Genomic DNA, 21622 nt, shown 5'->3' on the forward strand with positions numbered 1-21622 from the left:
CGATGTAGTTGATTGATCAATCTCTGCAACTCATGACCGTTTGCAATGCGGACAGTGGCTGATCTGGTTATGTTGGATTAGGTGCGGTGGATAGTGGTTATGATGGCTAAAGGCCATTGTCCACGTGGAACATTCCTATCGGCAATGAGAACAACGTCTCCTACCGATGGAATGAGTGGACTTAACCTTCCTTGGTGGATACGGTATTGGTGACGTGCGGATATTGCGGATAAGTAGTCCTTGTACCAAATGTCCCAAAAGTTGTTCAATACGGCGAGTGTCTCCTTGTACCATTCGGAAAGACGGTTTGGAGGGATGTAGAGATGGTTCTGGTGCGGAGATGGTAATTGGAGTTCCACTTGCGGTGAGACGAAATCTATTGGTCGAAGGACGTGTGGTGAAGATGATGTGTCACTGATGGATAAAAGTGGTCTGGAGTTGAGCACTGCTTCAATTTCTGCAACCAGGGTCTGAAATTGGGAAAGTGGTAGTAGGGTATGTTTGATGGCTTTTTTGAATGCGGATTTGAAGAGACCGACTAGACGTTCATAAAATCCTCCTTTCCATGGGGAAAGAGGAGTGATGAACCTCCATTCGATCTTACGGTTGGCGAGTTGAGTGGATATCTTTTCTATGGCTTTGCGGTTATAGATGGTGCTTTGTAGGGAGTCATTGGCTGAGCGGAAAGTGGTGGCATTGTCGCTGATAATGAGGTCCAGAGTACCTCTGCGAGCAATGAAACAGCGAAAGGCGAGTAAGAACTCGAATGCGGTGTTGTTGTGGACTAGCTCGAGATGTACAGAGCGGGTTGCCACACAGGTGAAGAGACAGATCCAAATCTTGGCCTGAGAGTGTAGCTGATTTCTATAATAAAGTGGTCCTAAGTAGTCTAGTCCAACCTTCTGGAACGGTCTAGAGCGGTTGACTCGTTCCGGAGGGAGACTAGGCATCTCAGGATAGCGGTAAGCGTGTCCTTGGGCTCTTCTACATACTGTGCAGAGCCGAAGGATTCTGGTGATGGTGGTTTTGATGGAAGGAATAAAATATGATGTGCGGAGAGCGGCTGGTATGAACACCTGAATGGAACCTGGTCTTATGGTGGTACATAACGAGAAGATGGACAAAGTGGTGCTCCGGAATAAGAAGGATAGGATAGGTGATGACTGAGACGAAGTCCGAGCATGGTCTAATCGATTCGGACATCGGATCAATCCATCTGCGGCACGGTGGGGGTTGTACTTATCCAATGGTAGTCGTTTCAACGTGGATTCGCTTCCGCGGTAATGCTCCATAATGAGGAGAGTTTCCGCGTTGGTGATCTCCGAAGCTGAAACGTCCTTGGACAGTACAACAGTGGCTAGATTGAGGGTGTAATTGGTGATGCGGGTTTTTAGGAAAAGGGCTTTGATGAACTTAAGCACATACGCGGTTGAACGAATGAGATTAAGGTAGCTACTAGTGGCACGGAAGCGGAATGGTGATTCATATGGTTGTGTCGGAAGGACGCTAAGGGCCTGAAACTCGTGCTCCGCCTCAGGACAAAGATCCTGAGGTAGGGCAAAGTCCGTATCGGCCTTAGGCCAATCCGACTGTGGAGAACGAAGGAAGGATGGTCCATGCCACCAGATGTGGTTGACAGCGTCAGCGGTCGAAAGTCCACGAGTTGCACAGTCAGCTGGATTAGAGTCTGACTGCACATAGTAGAACTTCGTCTGAACGTCTGTCTTGTGGAAAGTGGTTAAGATGGTGCGGATCTCGTTCACTCGATTCTGAACGAATCGTTTAAGTAGACGAGACGAGTGGATCCAATGGAGCGCTATCTTCGAGTCAGAAAAGAAGTGGATGGCGCGGATTTTAAGATGGAGTTTGTGATGGAGGAAGCGTGCTAGACGCACACTTATTAGGGATGCGAGCAACTCTAATCGTAGCATAGTCATCTGGAGTTTAACCGTTGCTAACAATGACTTAGCCATGATTAGCTGTGAAGAAGTGGTTGATAGTGAGCGGCTAATAAGGTAAGCACAGCAGACAAAGAGACGTTGTGAGGCGTCTCCAAAGACTGCGAGCTCATAAGTAGTGTTGCGGTTTGCGGAAGCAATGAAACGTGGAATTGGTGGCAACGGATGTTTGAGCTGCTGAACCAGTTCGTCCCATCGCTGATGGTCTTCTTGGTCAAATGGAGTGTCCCACTGGTACTCCTTCTTCCAGATGTCCTGGATGAATACCTTGAAGGGCACTAAAAATGGTGTGAGAAGACCAAGTGGATCAAAGGTGCATGAACATGCACTGAGCGCTGTGCGCTTCGAGTACACATTCGCGGTTTTAAGTGGTATGAGAAGGGTATCGGTGCGTGAATTCCAGGGAATACCAAGGAGCTTCACGGATGATGGATTCCTGACTCGATCAGATGGCTCTATGGACAGGTTTACGGTGTTGGAGTTGCACAAGAACTCTCGAAGGTTCATGTGCATGGAGTTGAATAGGGATTTGGAAGAGCGGTACTTCTTAATGGCTTGTCGCTCGGACGAGGCACTAAGAAAGATGTTGTCGACGTAGATGTTGTGCTCGATCTCCTTGTGGAGCGGCTCCGATGGTTCAAGATGGAGGTAATACAGAATGGATGCGGCTAAAAGGAATGGTGACGCGGTTATACCAAATGGTACGCGGGTAAACTGGAAGATCCGAAGATTATCCGGAGTTGGTGGTAGGCTAGGGTTGCGAAGCCAAAGGAAACGAGTGGCCGTTGATTACGTTGTAGACGAATCTGAAGGAAAGCCTTCTCTACATCGGCAATAAGGAGATATGGTGTTAAGCTACGGAGAAGGATTCCTACCATGTCTGGTAGGATTGCGGGGCCAGAGTGGAGACAGTCGTTTAAGCTCGGTGCGCCTCTGTAGTGGGAGGACGCATCGAACACGACTCTCAATTTAGTGGTGGCCGATGTTTCCTTTATGACTGCCTGATGCGGGATATGATAGACTCTGTGGTCGTCGAACTGGTGCTCGTCGAACTCCTCTATTATGCCCTGCTCCAGATAGTCCGTAGAGGTTGCGGCATATGCTTTCCAAAGGGATGGTTTGGTTTGGAAGGAACGGTACTGGCTCTGATGACGCTTAAGGGCTAACATTTTGTTGTCGGCAAGGCGAGCGTGGGATGACTTCCAGGGAAATTGAACGTGCAAGTAGCCGTCAATCACCTGGGCGGTATCCCGAAAACGCTTCAGGATCCGTGCGTCCTCTTCCTTGTCGACAGAGGGATCGGGATCCTCGGTTATGCCTAAACGATCGAGGTCCCATAGGTGGGTGATGTCGTCTTCAGAGCGAGGTGGTGTAGATGGTGATGTGGTTAGATGGTTCTGCGATTGTCTCAGTAAATCAACGAAAAAAGGTTGAACCCGAGACAACTGGTCCGAGTCGCGTGTTAACGAGCATCAATCCTGAGGGTAGCTGCTTCGGTGAGTCCTTTTTCAGGACCTCCAAGAAGTAGTCGATACCCAGCAGGATATCTGGCGTAACGTGGCGACTGATGGTAAGGTTGTCTGGGTTAATGCAGAATGTGCGGAGTGCGTATTTGTCTTCTTTACTGAGACGATATGGTTTGAACTGGGAAGTTAGAACTTCCTGAGTTCGTAGGGTTACGGGGAATGGTTTATTCGCGTTGTCTAAGAGGGTGGCGTCGACTGTACCGGATTCTTGGGTTGAACGATGACGGTCAGCGGCTTGTGGTCGTAGGGTTTAAAGGATAAGCGCTTAGTGGCTGCGTTACTTATGAAGCTGTTTTGGGCTCCTGAATTCAGCATGACGTTGACCGTTTCAAGGGTCTTCGTCTTAGGATTACGAATGTGAGCCTTAACAGTCATAAGAAGAGGGCGTTGGTGGTTGGACGAAGTGGTAAGGGTGGTGGGGTCGTCGACCGGACGGCAATCAAGAGCGTTATGCATCTCGTCGTCCGTGTCGGCGACATGGCTACTGGATTCTGGGCTAGAATAGTTTCTGCGGCGTACGGGCGAAAGACTGTCGTGCAGATTAGCACGAAATCTGACCCCGTAAGGTGGTGAAGATGGAGATGATGAGTGGCGGCGTTGCGGATGGCGTCGTATTCGTTCTGAATCACGTTCAGATCGACGATAGGGAGAATGGTTGCGATGAGACTGATAGTGGTAGTCTCTGTCGCGATAATGGCGCCTAGATGGTGAATAGGGATAATCGTACGATGAAGAGGAATAGCGTGAAGAACTTCTTTCCCGGGACGATTCCTTAGAAGGGTACCGTCCGCGGGGAGAACGATAACCATATCGATCATAACGAACACTATTACGACTATTACGACGATTATCATTAGAACGCCTAGACCTATTACGAGAAAAACGCGAAACAGATGAATACGAACAAAGAATGGTGTGATGGTTACGTTGGCAGTAACGACAGTTTGGAGCCCGGCAAGAGTTGGCCATGTGCCCTGGTTGGACACATTTCCAACAAAGCTTCAGGTTCCGCACTATCATACGGCGAACGTAGGTCTGCATAGATGTGGTGCAGCGGGTCGAGCGATGGCTCCTCGACCCGCAGAAACAACATCTATGCGGATCATAAAGTGGTTCTGGAGATGGTGAGCGGTTGCGGTATGTGGTGGATAATGCGGAATAGGGTTGATCGTGGTTAAGTGGAGGACAGTGGCTATCGTCAAGCTTCTCAAGTTCTTGGATAAACACATCAATACCCGCAAGAAACTCATGCATCTTCCAAATCGTACCTGACCGGTGTTCCATCCTGTTCACTTCCAGCTGAGTCTCTCGTGGGAATTTGCTGCGAATGAGCTTCTTGAGCGATAGCGATGTTGACGTGTTCTCGAAGCGGTTGAGCTGCAGAATACATGCTTGGATCTGGCATAACGTGTCCCTCTGCGATGAAGCGGCGGCAGACGATGCTGGCAAGTTCTCTAATTTCTGCAAAAAGAAATTATGGGTGAACTGCGGACGGTCATACCGTCTGCGTAGGGCTTCAATGGCTAGGTGGTAGTTGGAGGGATTGGTTATGTCGTACCCCTGTACAACAAGTGCGACACTACCTTTAAGGCTGCTACTAAGATGGATAAATTTGGCAGCGGTGGATATGGATGGATTGTCGTGGACCGCGGTCTTAAATTTGGCCCAGAAATCATAATAGGTGGAAAAATCCCCATCAAAGGTTGCGGAGTTGTACATTCATGGTATCCTCAGCAGGGTATGGTGGTGATGAGCCTTCGGACATATGCGGTGGTGTTAGGGCAGGGTTTCTGATGGATGTGGCATCCACCGGCTCATCAGTGGTGTTAGTAGGGTTATATTGTGGTGTGGAGGATGCGCTTATGGTGGTGCGAAGCATATCCGCGAGTTCGGTTTCCTTGCGGATAAGATCGTCGAGGGTAAAGATGGTAGCGGTTGCGGTTGGTTCCATTTCGGCACCTTTGTGATCGCGCCAGTGGATGTCAAAAGTGTCCATAAACTCTATGGCGTTTGGTTAGTTTTCGATGAAGCTTATGGCGTGTTCGTGGCGCTGTTGGAATGTCTCCGATGCTATTTCAATGGAGATCTTAGTTGGGTAGTTGGAATTCGCCGAGTTGACCAGCCGCGTCAAATTGTTGGTCGCGTTGGTCAAGCGTGCTTTGCAACCACGGAGCGTAGACATGACAGCTGTATCGTAGAGTGATACCACCTAAAAATGTCGTATATAATATGCTGTTGCCATGTAGAGTATACGATGCGCGGACATGCGGTGAAAGATGGTGTGGTTGGGACGTGGGAGCACAGACAGCACAGAGGCGGGGAATCTACGACAGGAGAGAGGAACCCCGTCAACGGGCACACAAGGACCCAGAGTGGCTAATGCCACAACAACAAGGTGCCAACACGACAAACGAGGGGACGAGGATGCGGGTTCGTGGATGCAAGGGCCATAGGTAGATCATCGGTCTGGCGCGTGAGGATATGCGGTTTGTGAGAGCCATAGGCTAGTGGTGTGCGACTTCCGATCCTAGGTTTCCACTGGGACCCACTACGCCTTCCCTCCTACAAGCTGCACTAACCGCAAGGCGCTCAAGGAGCCTACATCCCAAAATGCGTGCGCGCAGGAGTGCCAGGGCAACTACCCCTATGGAGATTATACTCCTAGGATTGCTGCCACCAACCCCAAGGGTAACCCTGGTTCAGTCCTCTACATGTGGAATGCAATGACCGCAGTCGTGACCCTCGCACATGAACCTTTGTGCCCGCAAAGCCAACCCCCATGCTCGAGTGCAGGGCCACCCAATGCTGATGTGCACCCGGCACGTCATGGGCAGCGTAGGGCAGCGAGTGCCCCTACGGGATCGCCCAGCGCACGACAACGGGCTCGATTCGCCGATGCACCATTGTCGTGCCCCGGGTCCGCTCCGAGAAGGAGTAGCGGGCATCGGTGGGGAGACCCAGCGCCGACTGCCCGGATCCGGAGGGGCCCTGCGCTGGGCTAGCCACCGGAAGGCGGCCTAGCCTCTCCGAACCCTGCGGGCTCGATCTGAGGGCCCCTTCCCCTGCCCCCACTCCCCCTTTGGGGGTCTCAGGGCTGCTCCCTTGACCCCACGCCCCAGTATATTTCCTAGGGTGCAATGCGGTTAAAAGGGTTTTACGAATAGGGTTTATCCTTAAGACATCAATACACGACACGGCACGCACAAATACACACGACATAAGGTGGATCAATAGAGGGGCCAGTCATGGCTAGATGGTTAAGTGGTTCTCGGCGGCAGATGGATTAGGGTTGCGGTTCGGACCCTGTGGGCAGCCAGCCAGGGAAAGGGTTGTTGCGGTGGTGGTGTGGTGGTGCGGCTATCGAACGAGGCGGGATGTAACGCGACGCAACACGACACCACGAATAATGCGGATAAGAGACTGGACCGAGATCAGGAGAGTGGCGAAAAAGAAATGGAGGTGGAACCCCGACTGCCCGGTGCCAGCCCTTATATATGGCGGCAGCGTGGGAACGCTACCGTAATACATTGCCATTGGCAATGTTTCCCACGCGGCGCGCGAGAACTGCGGCCGGCTGGCTGAGAAAGTCGTGCCGGGCACGACAGATAGGCCTGCGTTCGAACACATGACACGTTGTCAAGTGCGTCGTAGGGAGATTCGGTCGATGAAACTTTTCTCCACGCCGTTTTTCAGGGATTGAACGTGAACACGCCCAGGCTCACTAATCTCCTCCTCCAATCCTACCTTTTCGTGCGCAAATCCCAACATCGTCAAAGGCAGTGCTTGTTGTTAGGGTCTCTCAGATAGCAAGTAGAGTTCAGGGGGTAATTAGTTTGTGAGTGTCACAGAGAAAAGCTCAACAGCGAGACATTTCTGTAAATCCAGAGAACGAATGCATCAGGGGCACTGGATTTTTCAGTTTATCTGACAACGCAGCTCATGACACTCAATCGAATAGATTACAACTCTTCTCACCTATAACGGTAGTAAAACTAACTCAATCCTCATCCACTCCGTAGATCCCATTTCCGTGAGTTGCTTTGTCGGGCAAACTGATCCGTCTTGTGCTCCTGATCAATCCGTGGTCTGTACTTTTAAGAACTACTTTGCAGTAGTTCCTCCAGATACAAACTAATCCTATTTGTTACTGGGAAGACCCAACATCAAAAATTTTCACAGCTATACTTATTATCCTGACAATTTCGCCTTTCACAGATGATCTGCTTTCACACATTTCCGACGTCACAGAGTGTTAGACTTACTGTGTTTGGCCAGTCACCAAACGATCGGTAGAATTCTATGTCATAGAAAACATTTCTTAGTCACCAACCAAGCTAAACCCCCTAACTCCATTCCATTCTCTTTAGGAACCATTAACATTATCCACCTTTTATCCTTGGACGCATTTCCTCGAAGAAAATGCCAGCCGAAAGAGGATGGAAATTATTTCCATCCATAACTACCCTAAATCACTGCCCTTTTTTACTTTTCGAATTTCTAGACTGAGGAAAATTTTGGGAATGAGGAATAATTAATCTTGAACCTTTTTAATTAATTTTTTCAGAAGTTTACTAAACGACGGACAAGTAAACATTGCATATGAGGTTTGTTTTGCATGATTCTTCTGTTTCAATGTTTACTTCTACTGTTGTGAACAATTCCGTTTTCCGGCCTAGTTGAAGTCGAGATTGTTTGTGATAGACTATGGAAAATGGAGGTTTTTGAATATACTGCCAAGTAGAATGTTATACTATTAAGGTTGTGCATAATTCGAGTAAATATTTGGGTGGTGTTCTACAGAAAGCAAGGTGTTCACTTATTGCTAATACCACAAGAAACGTCGATATCAACAGCAGTTGTTAGCTTAAGGGCAGCATATCACGAAATTGGTAATGTTGGGATCTCTCCTGAATCTCGAAAAAATATGGTTGGGAATGTAGATCACGAGTAGCGAGGGCGCAATCACTCCCAATTTTCCCCAATTGTCTTGAAAGACGGTGTGGGGAACCGCCTTAACGATCGAATTCCCCTTCGAGGCACTTAACAACATGCCACGTACTGTTGCGCAGGCATACGTGACGCGTTTGCGAGCGAGCCGACAACCAGTAGGCTGCTCATGCTCTCACTCCCACTCACTCGCAGTTGGCCCATATACCTGTGCTCGAATGTGCGACACGGTCCATCGCAGGAAAATTTGGTCGTCAAGGCCGTTTCCCGCATCGCTTTTCTAAGAACGGTAAGGGGGGAATTGAGAAACATCGCATACATACTCGTGATCCGCACCCTCTTATCCTACCTTTTTGTGAAGAGATCCAAGTATTATCAGTTTTTATATTGTGCTGCTTTCAAGGAAACAGATTAGTATGTATATATAATAATAGATCACATCATCAGAATAAATTTGCATCAATTATACATACATAATGTTGGGCAAATTCATCACATCACCAAAGTTCAGTCAATTAATTAGGCGTAGGAGAAGTATATTTATAGTATCGTCAGAACAGTTTGTATTTGAATAATTTTTCTTTACAGATCATTGCAGCACAATACTTTATGATTTTCACCGCTTTTTGCTTGGGAGTGACAGTTCTTAAATGTATCCTCGCACTAATATGTGAGCACTTTTGTCTTTGATTCCAGTAAATCCCACAGCAAACTTCGGATTTTTCGTCCAACGCTAATTTTCCATATTTCTCTTTTGAAGAAATCCACAAATGCATCTTGTAGGTATAAGTGACGAGAAAGTGGATATCACATTGATCCACTGCGAGAAAAAGCAGCACACTACTACTATTGTTTGACAACGAAGATTTCTCGCACGCACTTTTACATAATGCATTTGTCTTGTTAATGAAGAACCTTTGCTTAGAGGTCAACCCGAAACTCTTTACATCTTCGTATTAGAAAGGTGTCGCCGAAGCAATCGCCTGCAACGATTACCCCTTATATGTATATATATATATATATATATATATATATATATATCCTCAACACTGCTAATGGGGTAGCTGTCGGTGAAGCAACCCTTCCAATTTGGAAGGAACACTTCAAGACCTCGCTGAAGCGGCTAACACCGTCAGCTCCTGAACTCGAACACGTTCATAGACCGACATATGCGGTTAACGAGGAGCCACCGACCGAGTCGGAGGTCCTGGTCTGTATTCAGAAAATGAAGAATGGAAAATCTGGTGGAGACGACGGGATTAGCGCAGAAATGCTAAAATATCTTCCTCCGTCTGGGATTCGTGAGATGACAAAGATCATCCGTTCAATATGGATAAACGAAAGGATACCTGATTCGTGGAGACACGCTATCATAATTCCCCTCCACAAGAAGTTATCCGTCACGGACCCTAGGAATTATTGAGGAATCTCTTTGCTGCGTGTTATGTACAAGGTACTGGAGCGCATTATCCTGGACCGACTCATTAAACATCGCGAAGAAACAACGCGCGACGAGCAAGCTTTCTTTCGTCCTGGCCGATCTATGATTGACCAGGTGTTCATCGTCAGGAAAGTAATCGAAATCTGGCAGCGGTATTCGAAGCCAATGCAACTAGCGTTTCTGGACTTTGAAGCAGCGTTCGACTCTCCTCACCGAGGCCGTCTTCTCAACGCACTTCGCGCCGATGGAGTACCAGGAAAGTTCGTTCGCTTGCTTGATGACATGAATCAACGAACAACTGCTGCAGTTCGAACACCGGCCGGATGTACAACACCGTTTGAAGTGGTAACTGGAGTAAGATAAGGGGCGGTGGCAGGACCCTTCCTGTTCAATTTCGCCATCGACGACATTATGCGAAGAACAGTCGACCAGTGTCCTGCCGACATTGTCTTAACACCATCAGGGTGCCCCTTGACTGACCTCGAGTACGCCGACGATGTTGTTATATTCGCGGAAAGCAGTACGAAACTTCAACATGTTGTCAACCTTGTATCGAAGCTGGCTGCAGCCTATGGGACTACGCCTACACCCTGATAAATGCAAGCAGATGTGGATCTCTTCGAGACCTCGAACGGGAATCAGGGTGGACGGACAACCGATAGAACTCGTCGATGAGTTCTGTTACCTGGGCTGTATGCTGAAGAACAACGGCAGCTACGAGAGAGATGTTCAGCAAAGATGCGCTAAGGCCACTTTTGCATCTAACTCCTTAACGAAATGTCTGTGGTCGACTCCCATCACCAACGAAGTCAAGCTGCGAGTCTACCTATCCGCAAAACGCCCCATCATGATGTACGGATCGGAGACTTGGGCAGCACCATTAACGGTTATGGAGAGGCTTGACTGCACGGAACGAAAGCTGCTTAGACGACTACTTGGCTACTTTTGGCCTAGGGTATGCCACAATGAAGATCTTTACGCAGAAATTGATGTGGTTTACCGGACACGTGGAAGATATCAACATCTTGCACCGCCTTCGAAAGCGGCTAAAGTAAATCGTCTTCGCTTCTTTGGTCATATATTAAGGAAACCGGCAGATCGCCTTGTCCAACGAGTTCTGAAGAGTTCGTCGGGTTCGAGCTGGAAGAAGCCACCTGGCCGAAAACGGAAGTTCTGGACTGAGGTGGTAAAAGAGGACCTGAGAACACTCGGCGTGGATAGGCAGTTCAGGCGAGATGTAAGGTTTCGCAGAACATGGAATAGCGACGAATGGATTGATTCTGTGCAAGCTCTCGCAGAAGATCGAGAAGGTTGGGCAGAGCTGTGTTCAAGGACGGCACACCTCGGCGAAGATGCGGGTAATCGCGTCAGGCGATGACATCAGCTCGCCGATTAAGTCAAGTAAGTCAAGTCATATATATATATATATATATATATATATATATATATATCAGCCTGAACGTCCGGCTAAAGCCGGACTTCAGGCTTTTTCATGGTGTTCACTTCGCTCGCCTTCACCCATCAATAAGAAATAACAGTAACGACATTCTTTTTGTAAAATTAGAATTGTTTTTTTTTCTATCAACGCTTTCTTCTTTCTTTTTTCATCCGAAAATTTAAGCAAAGGTGAAAGATTTTATGGTTTTTCCTTAAACTTGATTATTCATCTATGTTTCTCTCAAACCTCCAAAATTTGGAAACGTTCGAAGTATGATTTCCCTCCGTTCTCAACTATTAGCAAAGAATAATACGCTGACTTGAAATGACGTGAATATCAGTATCGTAGTGATAAAAATACGTTCTACGTCAGATCGCGTAAACTCTTCGCTACTATGTATTGTATTTATTCAGCCGTTCGCACGTGTGTTTCCTCTTTTTGAAGAAAGGATGTTAGCAGCATCAAGGAGACATGCTGGGAAATAGATATGCGAAGGAACTGTAGAAACCCATTCTACCGCGTTGGGGCTCCCGCGCACCAATCCGACGCAGTGGAACCCGTCTCTCCCCACTCTGTAGCTTCCTGGCACCGGCACACCATTCCGACCCTTTGGGACCCATCCCACTCCATTTCACAGCAATCTGGCTCCGGGGCACGAGTTTGACGCCGTAGAGTCCGTATCACCCAATTTTACCGCATTGGAGCTCCATCGCACCATACCGACGCCATGGTATCCGTTTCCCTCTCTTTTCGGAATTTCTTGACTGAGACACACTCATACACAGACTCACACACGTGACAGAATAAGCCCGTTATTATATACTTCACTATTCCACTTATTTCACTGTTTTGCACTTTTTCCTGTTTCTCTTGTTGTTCTGCTATAGTGCATATCCACGAATTAAAAAATCCATGAATTAAAAATGTTTAGTCAATTATTTGAAAGAAAACTTCTATCTCTATAATCGAAGTACTAATCAATCATCTGGTTAGCGAAATTGAAAGTACACATAAAAGTTTACTCATTCTAATTAACATATGGTAGAAACTAACCTGTCTTATCAAACATCTTACCAACGTTTCATACATCATCGTACGTCTCGTGACAACGGTTCAGTGGTTCAGACTAAGACTATATAATCTCCAAGTCCTCTCTTCTTGAAACCTCGGCATTTGATAGTGTATTTATGTTATTATTTATAATAGTCTTATTTATGACAATCTTTATGAACTCGGTGGTTTGCCAACCCCGCTAATCGGTGGAACTGAACTGGTGGTCAGTTATTTTCCTTTTGAGGTCTTGCGTGGTGTACTTGGAACAATATCAGAGGTTGGCGAGGAGAGAGGAGGAGTTTGATGGAATATACATAGTATCAAAGACCTCGAAACATTTTCAGGCCTTTGAAAAAGACGAGTTTGTCGAAACGTCAGACCAATAAAAAGTTTCACCTAAACCTCGTTGGCAAAACAAGAAAACATAAATAAGAATATATGTATATATTTGAATATATAGCCTAAGACTATTATATATATATATATATATATATATATATAAAATAGTCTTAGTCTATATATTCAAATTTGTATACATAACTGAAGGAATGCAAAGCAAGGTAATTATGTTATGTATACAAATTTGAAGCAAGAGTCCTTTCCTAAATTTCTGCCAGGGAAAATTAAAAGAGTTTTTTTTTTTCAAACGAAGCTTATTTCGCTCATTTTTTAAAGGCATCACCACATGAATCTGAGGTGGTGCAGATTTCAGGTGGAGTATTCGTATACGGGATGGGAGACTAGGGAGAGGGGGTGGTTTCGTCCATTTCTTCCTAATTGCCGTAAAAAACGGCGCGGAAGATGCGGCGCCGCACAAGCCTGGCGCGCTCCATTCGAACTCCTCGTAGAAAATAGCGCGCCAAAACGCCTGAAGCCGTATCTTCCGGGCCGTTTTTTACGACAATTAGGAAGAAATGGACGGAATCACCCCCCTCTCTATAGTCTGCCATCCCGTATACAAATACACCACCTGGTATCCGTACCACCTTAGATTCGTGGAATGATGCCTTTAAAGGTAATAACGCATTGATGGATGGTTGTCTTGTAATCACTTTTCTATAAATGCCTAAATATCGTGCATTCTGAGGACATTCGAATTTAATTCTGCATCTACATTCTTACCGCAGCAATTTGAAAAAATATTTCGACAGTTATACAGTTACAGTGACACGGGTCCAGCTGCGTGGAATTGGCGTGCCGTGGTGCAGTAGTATCTTCCCAATGACTTCGTGTCTATGTCGCAAAAGTTAAATAAGACGTTGCAACCGCTTCATCTCCATGGCCACTGCACATGTTACTTTGCAGCTCTGACTTCACGTGTGTCTATTTCCTTGCACGTTTGCCTTAGATTGGTAACATGACTTCTTCAGAATGTAGGAACTCATGCAAACGGCTGCTTAAATAGTAGCGAACGGTTTACATGGTCTGATGTGGAACGTTATCCTTGCCAGTATGATGACGTCGTTCATGTCATTTTATGTTAAAGCATCATTCGGTGATAACTGTTTGAAGGGAAACAGGAGGAAACCCCACATCCCGAGTGAAACTTTCAAACTGGGTCTATATTATATTGGTATCGAAGGAGAGTTTGAGGCTAAAGTTTAAATGTTTCTCTAACGTAGCTATTACTCGTTTAGAAAGAAAACCATGAGATATTTTGCATATTTTTGTTTTTTAAAAAAAGAGGAAAGCGTTGTTAGAAAAAAGCAAACCTAATTTCACAGAAAATGGCTGCTATTGATTTTCACTGGTGTTCCAGTGAAGGTGAACGAAGCGAGCCTCAGAAAGTCTGAAGACCGGCTTTGGCCGGACGTTCAGGCTGGTATATCCTTAGAAAGAACAGACAGAATGGCTATTTGAAGGAAACGAGGCCGAATTTAATCACTAAGGAGGTACATTGACACATTAACGTTTTCCCTTAAATACTGGGAAAGGAATTCTTCGCGAAGAAAAAAAGTAAGAACGAATGGGTCCTATTTGCCACCAAAACAAATTTTCATTATTGTTTCTGTTCAGTCCTCTTTCTAAAAAGAGTGTGCGTTGTCACAAAAATGACGATGTTGCGCTTTCTGTGGGCAAATATATTGTCGGGGTGTAGATTACGAGTATGGACATGGCCCGCTCAATTAACTCTGATCGTTGAGTAAGTTCCAAGTTCGACCTTCTTTGAATCTTGGCATCGTAGAGTTTGATTGTGTACTACTTTCTTAAGCAGAACCAAGATTGAGGCTCTGAAGAAGGCGACGACGCCGAAACGTTGGCCAGAATAAAAATCAATAACAATCTTGGTTCTGCTTAAGAAAGTAGTACACAATCTAACTCTGATCATATTAAAAAACGGCGTGGGATGTGGTGTTTGTTCCTACATGGTGAGTGAAAACATGTCACCCTTGTGCACGCACTACGCTACCTAGGGAGCGGTCGAAAATCAATGAGGTCTTCTCGGCAACTTATCCAAGTAAAACCAATGAGTAGGTTGCTGAGGAAATCGGAGCGTGTAGAAGGGTAATGCGTTCTAACTCATCTCTTAGGAAATAGGATGGCTCAGACGCTTTTTTTAAGACGATTGGGGTAAAATGAGCAGAGTCACCTTTATATTAATAATCTACACCATAAATTCTTTGACATCAAGCCAATTTCATGACACACTACCTTTAAACTGTCTCGGCGCCCACTACAAATGAAATTGTCTTTGCTCATAATTTACTATCTAAAAAAATCAAAAATCAAAATACCAAAATAAGAGCAGTATATCGAAGGATATCGTTTAGATATATGTAGTAGTGACTGATTGAAAATACTTTTTTTTTACATTCCAGTTATATTGATCGTAGGCTTCTACGTCTTCGCCATCATTGTGGTGCATCCTACAATAGAAGTCCAAGAATTATTTTATATGCTAGATCCTTTCTCCACTGCCTCTTCAGTTTTCAAAATAGAGGTGTGTGACACTCTTTCCTTATCTTACTGATTATAGTACTGTAATTTTTAGACGTACTTGGTTGCCATGCGCATGGCAATTTCTTCTTTTGGTTTGTGTGTGTTCGGATTATTTTGTACATCCTCCTACAGAAAAAGAGAAGGAAGAAGCTATCAAGTACAAGTATTTATTTTTCTAAACAGTGGATTTGTGTAGGTGTACTGCGAAGAATCAGAAATCATATATGAAAATTCACCTTTTGATTCTATGGCGATTAAAAATGATTAGTTCGCTCATTTTTCTTCTGTTATACGAAAGTTCTCATGGAAGGAAGGAAGGACAAGCAATTGTATGTGAGGGATCTAACCTAATGCTGGACTTGTAGTGCATTAAGGGCAGCATTCGAGGTATCTGTCGATGTTGTTGCAATGGCGTCTTTCAAGTAATAATTAGAGATCAAGGCAGCGTAGCTTGCAAATATTTCATCGAAAAGTACGAAACGTTTACTACAAAGCTGCAATGCTAGACCAGTAACAGCAGACCGATTGGCTCAACTGGCGAAACAACCACTTATATCCTTATGAATGCCAGTATAGAAATCCATCGAGTTGTTCAGTGTTAAGATTTGCCGACGAAGCAACTTGTCACACTCTACTCCTATGTTAGAGCACTCACCCCGCTCCGATAAACAGTTAAAGGCATCACCCCACGAATCTGAGGTGGTACGGATTTCAGTTGGAGTATTCGTATACGGCATAGTAAATTATGGGGAGGAGAGTGACTCCGTCCATTTCTTCCTAATTGCCGATACGGCTTCGGGCGTTCTGGCGCACTATTTTCTACAGGAAGTTCGACAGGAACGTGCCGGCCTTGTGCACGTGCCGCATCTTCCGGGCCGTTTTTTTAGGGCAATGAGGAAGAAATGGACAGAATCGCCGCCCTCTTCATAATCTACTATCCCGTACACGAATACTCCACCTTAAACCCGCACCACTTCAGATTCGTGGGGTGATGTCTTCACATGGTGAGCATCCCTTCGTCAACCGTCAAAAGTGAAGGGGATCCCTTCTCGCAACCAAGCGGATTGATTAACGCCAGACACTTTCTCCTTTACCCTTACCTTTACTCCCTTTACCTTTACCTTTACTTTAATAACCTTTGATTTCCCTTAATACATTAACTATAAGGAGACTTCCCTAACTCTTGACAGGAGATAATACAAGTCCACCGATCAAATCAAATTAAAAGTAGTTGATGAGACGAATACAGACAGATGAAAGCACATGTTGATGTGCAGTAGTAGTGAAAGGAAGGAAATGAAAACATAGATATGCTAGTTTTTTCACTACGCGCAAACAAGAATACAATTATCATCCATGTTTGTAAACTATACTTACAAACGATGGAGCATTTGATGAGCTTTTAATTCCTTATTTCAGACAACAGTCCTGATCTTTTGTTTCAATTTCCTCATAAGTGTTCTTTCGACGATCGCAACGCTGGCGATGTTGTGGTGGGATCAGAGACTCCGCTTTGGTTTGCTCACCAGCATGCAAACTAAAATAGCAGGTCAAAAAATATTTCAGTCGCTTAGGTTTTGTGACTTGAACAACTCTTCAGGAATTCGCTTCGCTGTTGCTGCAATACCGGAACATTTTGCTCGCCTAGACGCCCAATTAATGAGTTCCACGCTTATTATGTATTACATTCCACCACTTTTAATGAATATTTCTTCGTCTTTTGGTTTGCATTCCACAATTTCAAAGAATCAAATTCATCCTACTCCTCGCTGATAATCTAGGGATTGTTTTCGTTATCCATGCGTTACTTCGGGATTTCTTGCCTGGATACAACGTTGTGTTTAAATGGCTCTCGATGAGTTTATTCTGTTGTGCGAGTGCCACTTATTTCGTATTCGTTACAATGAAGGTTGGTTTATGTGCTCTGATTTTCATTTCTGATCCCCATTGAGTGTGCTAATTCCAGCTCGGAGATGGAGATGTACCTTTAGAAGCGTATATTATAAATTGTACTAAATACTTCTTCATCTGCCTGAATGTCGTTGTGTTCGTTCACATCTATGGTAAGAAATTCGTAAAAATTTAATCAGACAGACATCTCTTTACATCTTGAGGGTTGCCGCGTGCAACGAAACCATGTAAGGTAGGCTTACTGAGTGGATTCCCTGACAAAGTAATTCTTCACGTTGGAGTAATGGAATCTACTTCACTCGGTTTCATTTTGTCAGTCCAATTATTGCAAAGAGTTGCCTTGTTGGTGCCTATCACCGCTACTGGGAAAACCCAGCAATAGAAATTTCCACGAACGCAGCCTTTAAAGCGGCAACTTTCAGTCTCTCAAACTTTTTTTAGGGTCCCATGACTATGAGTTGGACACTGCCAGCATACTAGGTGAAAGGCAAGGGTGGTCCTCCGTTTTTAACGCTACGTGGACACTTAGGGCCTACAGCTACTCCATCATTGCTGTAATGGTGCATAATTTAAGTTTATTAATATTGTTATAGGAAATAAGTAGTAAACAAATAGTTAATCTGCAGGTGGTTCAAGTTATAGAATGCAATAGAACGCTCAGTTGGTTGCAGTTTCGTCAGCTCTACGGTGAGGTCAGTGGTTACATTTTTACATCAGCCAAATAATAATAATAATAAAACAAATATGTAGAATAGAAGGAATCTGCTCATCCGAAGTTAGTTTTTGGAATTGTCGAAAGGATGAAAGAAGGAAGAAGAAGAGCAGCTCCGCCCCATTAATTGTTAACCTTGATCACCTTGACTCCCGTTGATCTTCGAACTGGTCGAGCGGGCGCCAGTAATTCTTCCATTTGTCCCGATCGCGTGCCAGAGTAGCCCAGTGGTTCCTCCTTTCGCGTGGGACACGAAGAGCATCATATTTTTCTTTCGAGGACTTCGTGAAGAAATCTGACCATCGGGTCGGCGGTCTTCCTGTAGTGCGCTTAATATCGCGGGGAACCCAGTCGCTCACGGCTCTGGTCCAACGGTTGTCATCAAAGCGTATCACGTGTCCGGCCCACCTTATTTTACTTTCCTTGGCAAACGCGGCGGCATCTCTAATCTTCGATCGCTGACGTAGGAGAGAACTTCGAATCCCGTCCCTCACTTGCGTGAAACGGGATACTCCTAGCATCATTCTCTCAATTGCGCGTTCAATGACGCTCACCGCGTTTTCTTCCTGCCTGCGAAATGCCCAGGTTTCCGAAGCATAGGTCAAAGCAGGAAGTACGGTGGTGTTGAAAAGGTGAGCACGGAGTTAACAGTTTGTTAATGTGTTAGTGAGTTAATTGTTAACAAATAGCCGAAATATCGACCACTCCCCAACAATTCTAGGAGCTGTCTTGTATAACGGCGTATAACCATCCTAACTCTCCTCTTGCATGCAAGCGACAAACTCTAGTTATCGGTTTTTGGAAATCAGTGAAGACAGTCTCCTTTCCGTTTAATAACTGCTGGATCAGCACTCTCTCGGACTCCATCACAATAACCTCTCAGCAAAATCCCGTTGTTTCGTGGAATATCTTAGAACTGTTTCGCCCTCCAAGAGATTACGGCAAGTCCGGGTCAAAGGTGTGATGGGATTTTCCCATCGGGGGGTCGTAAAAGGAAGAGACTGCGAGTGAAAAGGTCGTAAGAGAGTGTACGGTGGGCAGTAGTGAATGAAGGATAACATAATAATCAGGACAAATTATTAGGATAGGACAGGATTAATTAACGCTTAATAATATTAAGTGATTACGTAAACTACAAATTATTATATTTAGCTTCAGGCGCGAGACAATGCGGAAGCCAGGATATTTTGTTTTGAAAATGCATAACGTGTTGACAATGTAACAATGGGGTCACACAGGTTCAGCACCCAACTGAGACAAATTTTTGCAAAAGAGATAGAAACTTGAAGCTTCTACTGAAAGATGAAAAATTCAATTATAAGCAGTTTTCATTCGTTTATAACTGGATTTAACTTTGTGATAAAAAGACCTTTCTATAGAGGAAGGATTGCGCTACAAAATAGTCGCATCGGTGTTTTTGAGACCTTTTAGATCTTTTGGAATCTAGATAAGACAAAAGTTAAAATTTTTCGACCTTTTTTGAAATTTTTATAGTGCATATGGTGCTTTCTTTAGTCCCTCTATACAAACGTATGGAGTGCAGATCCCCTTCCAGTATGCTGTAGCCTAGGAGTTTCTCTATCAGGTGCCACCTCACAAGATTTCCAGAGTCTCGCGGTTTTTTAAATTTTTGGTGGATAAAAGTTGGGAAAATGCTATTTTTCCATTTTCGCACCATCAAAGATTCCCCATTCCTAAAAGGCTAGGAAGTGGGAAAATACAGTGGTATGAGTGTTTTGTAGGGCAAACCTTCTCTGAAAAACTACTTAAAATGTTTCTTTCGGTCCCCTTATCACGAACTTATTCGCGATCTTCCAGATCTAGGAATTTGCGCTCAATTTGAGCTTTTTTGTTCTTTATATTCCCTTATGTCCACTTTTTAAGTGCCGAAAACTACGTATAATTAAATTCTTCGTTGCGTTGATCTTTGCTCCACGAGCAAAGTTGTCCACCCGAATATTCGATAAGATTACTCAGCACGTTAGTTTTTCCTGAAAGTGGTTTCAAGTTTCTAGCTCTTTTGCAAAGATTTAACTCAGCAGGGTGTCCAATCTGCATCATCCCATCTCACATTGTCGAAAAAAAATTTGATTTCGTATTCGAGAAGTTCGTATCCCACCACCACGCTTAATCCTGCCCCAATTGCAGAACAAAGCCATAATGCGAGTACAGAAGGCTTTAAATAAGTATCAGTATGAACCAGTGAGCAGTTCTTTAAATTTAGAAGAAGCGCTTTTAGATAAGGTTAAGATCGAGCTAAAATTGCTTATTTCTACAAATCAGTTTGCGAATAACAGTAAGGATAACGAGAAAAAACGTGGAAAACTGGTTGAACACTTATTTCCAAGAAAATCAGAATTTTCAAATCAGAAGAACGCAGTCGGCTGTAAGCGTATTCCAGAACACCGAAACAATGGAAGCTTTTTTCTAGTCCTAATAAATAGATTTCCTCCGCAAATACTTAATATAAACATACTTTTCTTTCTTCTCTTCTCTATCGACGCTGATGGTGCATTTACATATACGAAGAGAGGATGGCAAAGATGGATTTTCCCACTAGTTCTAGTTTTCATCAGAATAATCCACTGGAAATGATTATTCATCAGAAGAATGGGTGTTATAAAAAGCTACAGGAAGGATTAAGCAAACTCTTGGGTTCCAAGATTGTTTACGAGCAACTCACCCTGCGCTCACAACGAGGTTTTGAGAGAAACACAACACAATGAGTTCAGCTGGAAAGATTTGGTGCTCTAAAATCCTTAGATCGTGGCATATACATCAATCCCGTAATGTAGTCGTTGAGTTTTACTCCTTGTTAGAATTTTGTCGTTATATACTCCATTCGATTTTTTTGTTCAAATTTTTCAGGATTACGTAGAAAAAGAAAAAATAAGCTTAAGTGAATGGCAATATCTGACGATGTCATTAATTGTTTTATCACTCTATCTTTTCCCTTTTCTCAAACCAGCCTGGGATATCATCACTATAGATACGTTTGAGGTAAATTTTCGCACTTTTTTAAGGAATTCATAATTTTTGGGTGGTAATTTTACTTTTGCTAAGAATATACGGGAGCTGTTCAATATTTCCTCTGCACATCCATCTTATGAAAGGCGAACCGATCTCCGTAAGTCGAATGCTCGAAGTGTTTTTCCAATTGAAAAACATGATATATTCTTTTGCAGGTGCTTTTGAAAAAACGGCTATTGGAGACGTGCATTTCTCTGATACTAGTGAGAAACCACTGGAATCAACCTCATCGAGGCGACCACGAGAAGCAGACTCCGGTTCTGCACCGAGTCACCGTACCCCTTCTAGCACATCTAAATCATCTAGACCATCAACACCACAACCTCCACAATCAACACCACAACCTCCAACGTCACCTCTTGAAAAAACTAAATCCACGACCGCAGCCTCTTCTGGTACTGCGACTCAAAGCACATCCGAAGTATCAGTCACACCTCAACATAGCGCCCCATCAACTCCTATACCAAATTAGTGAATGCCGTTTTACAAGAGACCAATTTATTTGTGAAATGAAGTTAGTTACAAATAAGGTTTCCAATTAATTAAATAAACATCATATTTTGTAAACCATCCAGAACAAGAAAGGACTGGATTCTTTTAACGTATATTTGTGTTTTGTTGCGATATTTTTCGGGAATAAACATCTCGTTGTTCCTTATGTCGCCA

At 44.5% G+C, this 21622-nt stretch overlaps 5 protein-coding genes across 9 annotated transcripts; 3 read left to right on the top strand and 2 right to left on the bottom strand.

Moving 5' to 3' along the window:
* Window positions 1-77: 77 nt before the first annotated feature.
* Window positions 78-4889, bottom strand: RB195_011221 (uncharacterized protein; the record flags this gene model as incomplete). 2 transcript variants are annotated; one of them, XM_064192545.1, is made up of 5 exons in its annotated part: window positions 78-2672; window positions 2834-3355; window positions 3474-3620; window positions 3686-4184; window positions 4753-4889. In XM_064192545.1, 5 exons carry the CDS (start codon window positions 4887-4889, stop codon window positions 78-80), a joined length of 3900 nt encoding a protein of 1299 aa, XP_064050128.1. The 2 variants fall into 2 exon arrangements, with proteins under 2 accessions (XP_064050128.1, XP_064050129.1); XM_064192546.1 differs by having other exon boundaries at window positions 3426-3620.
* Window positions 4890-5180: 291 nt separating this feature from the next.
* Window positions 5181-5480, bottom strand: RB195_011222 (uncharacterized protein; the record flags this gene model as incomplete). The annotated part of the gene is made up of 1 exon (XM_064192547.1): window positions 5181-5480. One exon carries the CDS (start codon window positions 5478-5480, stop codon window positions 5181-5183), a length of 300 nt encoding a protein of 99 aa, XP_064050130.1.
* Window positions 5481-5713: 233 nt separating this feature from the next.
* Window positions 5714-9288, top strand: RB195_011223 (uncharacterized protein; the record flags this gene model as incomplete). 2 transcript variants are annotated; one of them, XM_064192549.1, is made up of 5 exons in its annotated part: window positions 5714-5914; window positions 6016-6431; window positions 8049-8088; window positions 9020-9101; window positions 9215-9288. In XM_064192549.1, the coding sequence occupies 5 exons, from the start codon at window positions 5714-5716 to the stop codon at window positions 9286-9288; spliced, it is 813 nt and encodes a 270-aa protein (XP_064050131.1). The 2 variants fall into 2 exon arrangements, with proteins under 2 accessions (XP_064050131.1, XP_064050132.1); XM_064192548.1 differs by lacking the exon at window positions 5714-5914 and having other exon boundaries at window positions 6208-6431.
* Window positions 9289-9875: 587 nt separating this feature from the next.
* Window positions 9876-10235, top strand: RB195_011224 (uncharacterized protein; the record flags this gene model as incomplete). The annotated part of the gene is made up of 1 exon (XM_064192550.1): window positions 9876-10235. The coding sequence occupies one exon, from the start codon at window positions 9876-9878 to the stop codon at window positions 10233-10235; it is 360 nt and encodes a 119-aa protein (XP_064050133.1).
* A 133-nt stretch (window positions 10236-10368) lies between these two features.
* On the top strand, window positions 10369-21428 carry RB195_011225 (uncharacterized protein; the record flags this gene model as incomplete). Of its 3 annotated transcripts, XM_064192551.1 has the most annotated exons (12): window positions 10369-11230; window positions 15183-15304; window positions 15356-15460; window positions 16723-16852; window positions 16904-17026; window positions 17085-17212; window positions 17270-17366; window positions 17656-17774; window positions 17841-17906; window positions 20795-20926; window positions 20990-21053; window positions 21112-21428. In XM_064192551.1, the coding sequence occupies 12 exons, from the start codon at window positions 10369-10371 to the stop codon at window positions 21426-21428; spliced, it is 2265 nt and encodes a 754-aa protein (XP_064050134.1). The 3 variants fall into 3 exon arrangements, with proteins under 3 accessions (XP_064050134.1, XP_064050135.1, XP_064050136.1); XM_064192553.1 differs by lacking the exon at window positions 10369-11230 and having other exon boundaries at window positions 15260-15304; XM_064192552.1 differs by lacking the exons at window positions 15183-15304; window positions 15356-15460; window positions 16723-16852; ... (6 more) ...; window positions 20990-21053; window positions 21112-21428 and having other exon boundaries at window positions 10444-11250.
* Window positions 21429-21622: the final 194 nt, after the last annotated feature.

Source organism: Necator americanus, chromosome III, assembly GCF_031761385.1.
Source record: "Necator americanus strain Aroian chromosome III, whole genome shotgun sequence".
Classification (NCBI taxonomy): Eukaryota; Metazoa; Nematoda; class Chromadorea; order Rhabditida; family Ancylostomatidae; genus Necator; species Necator americanus.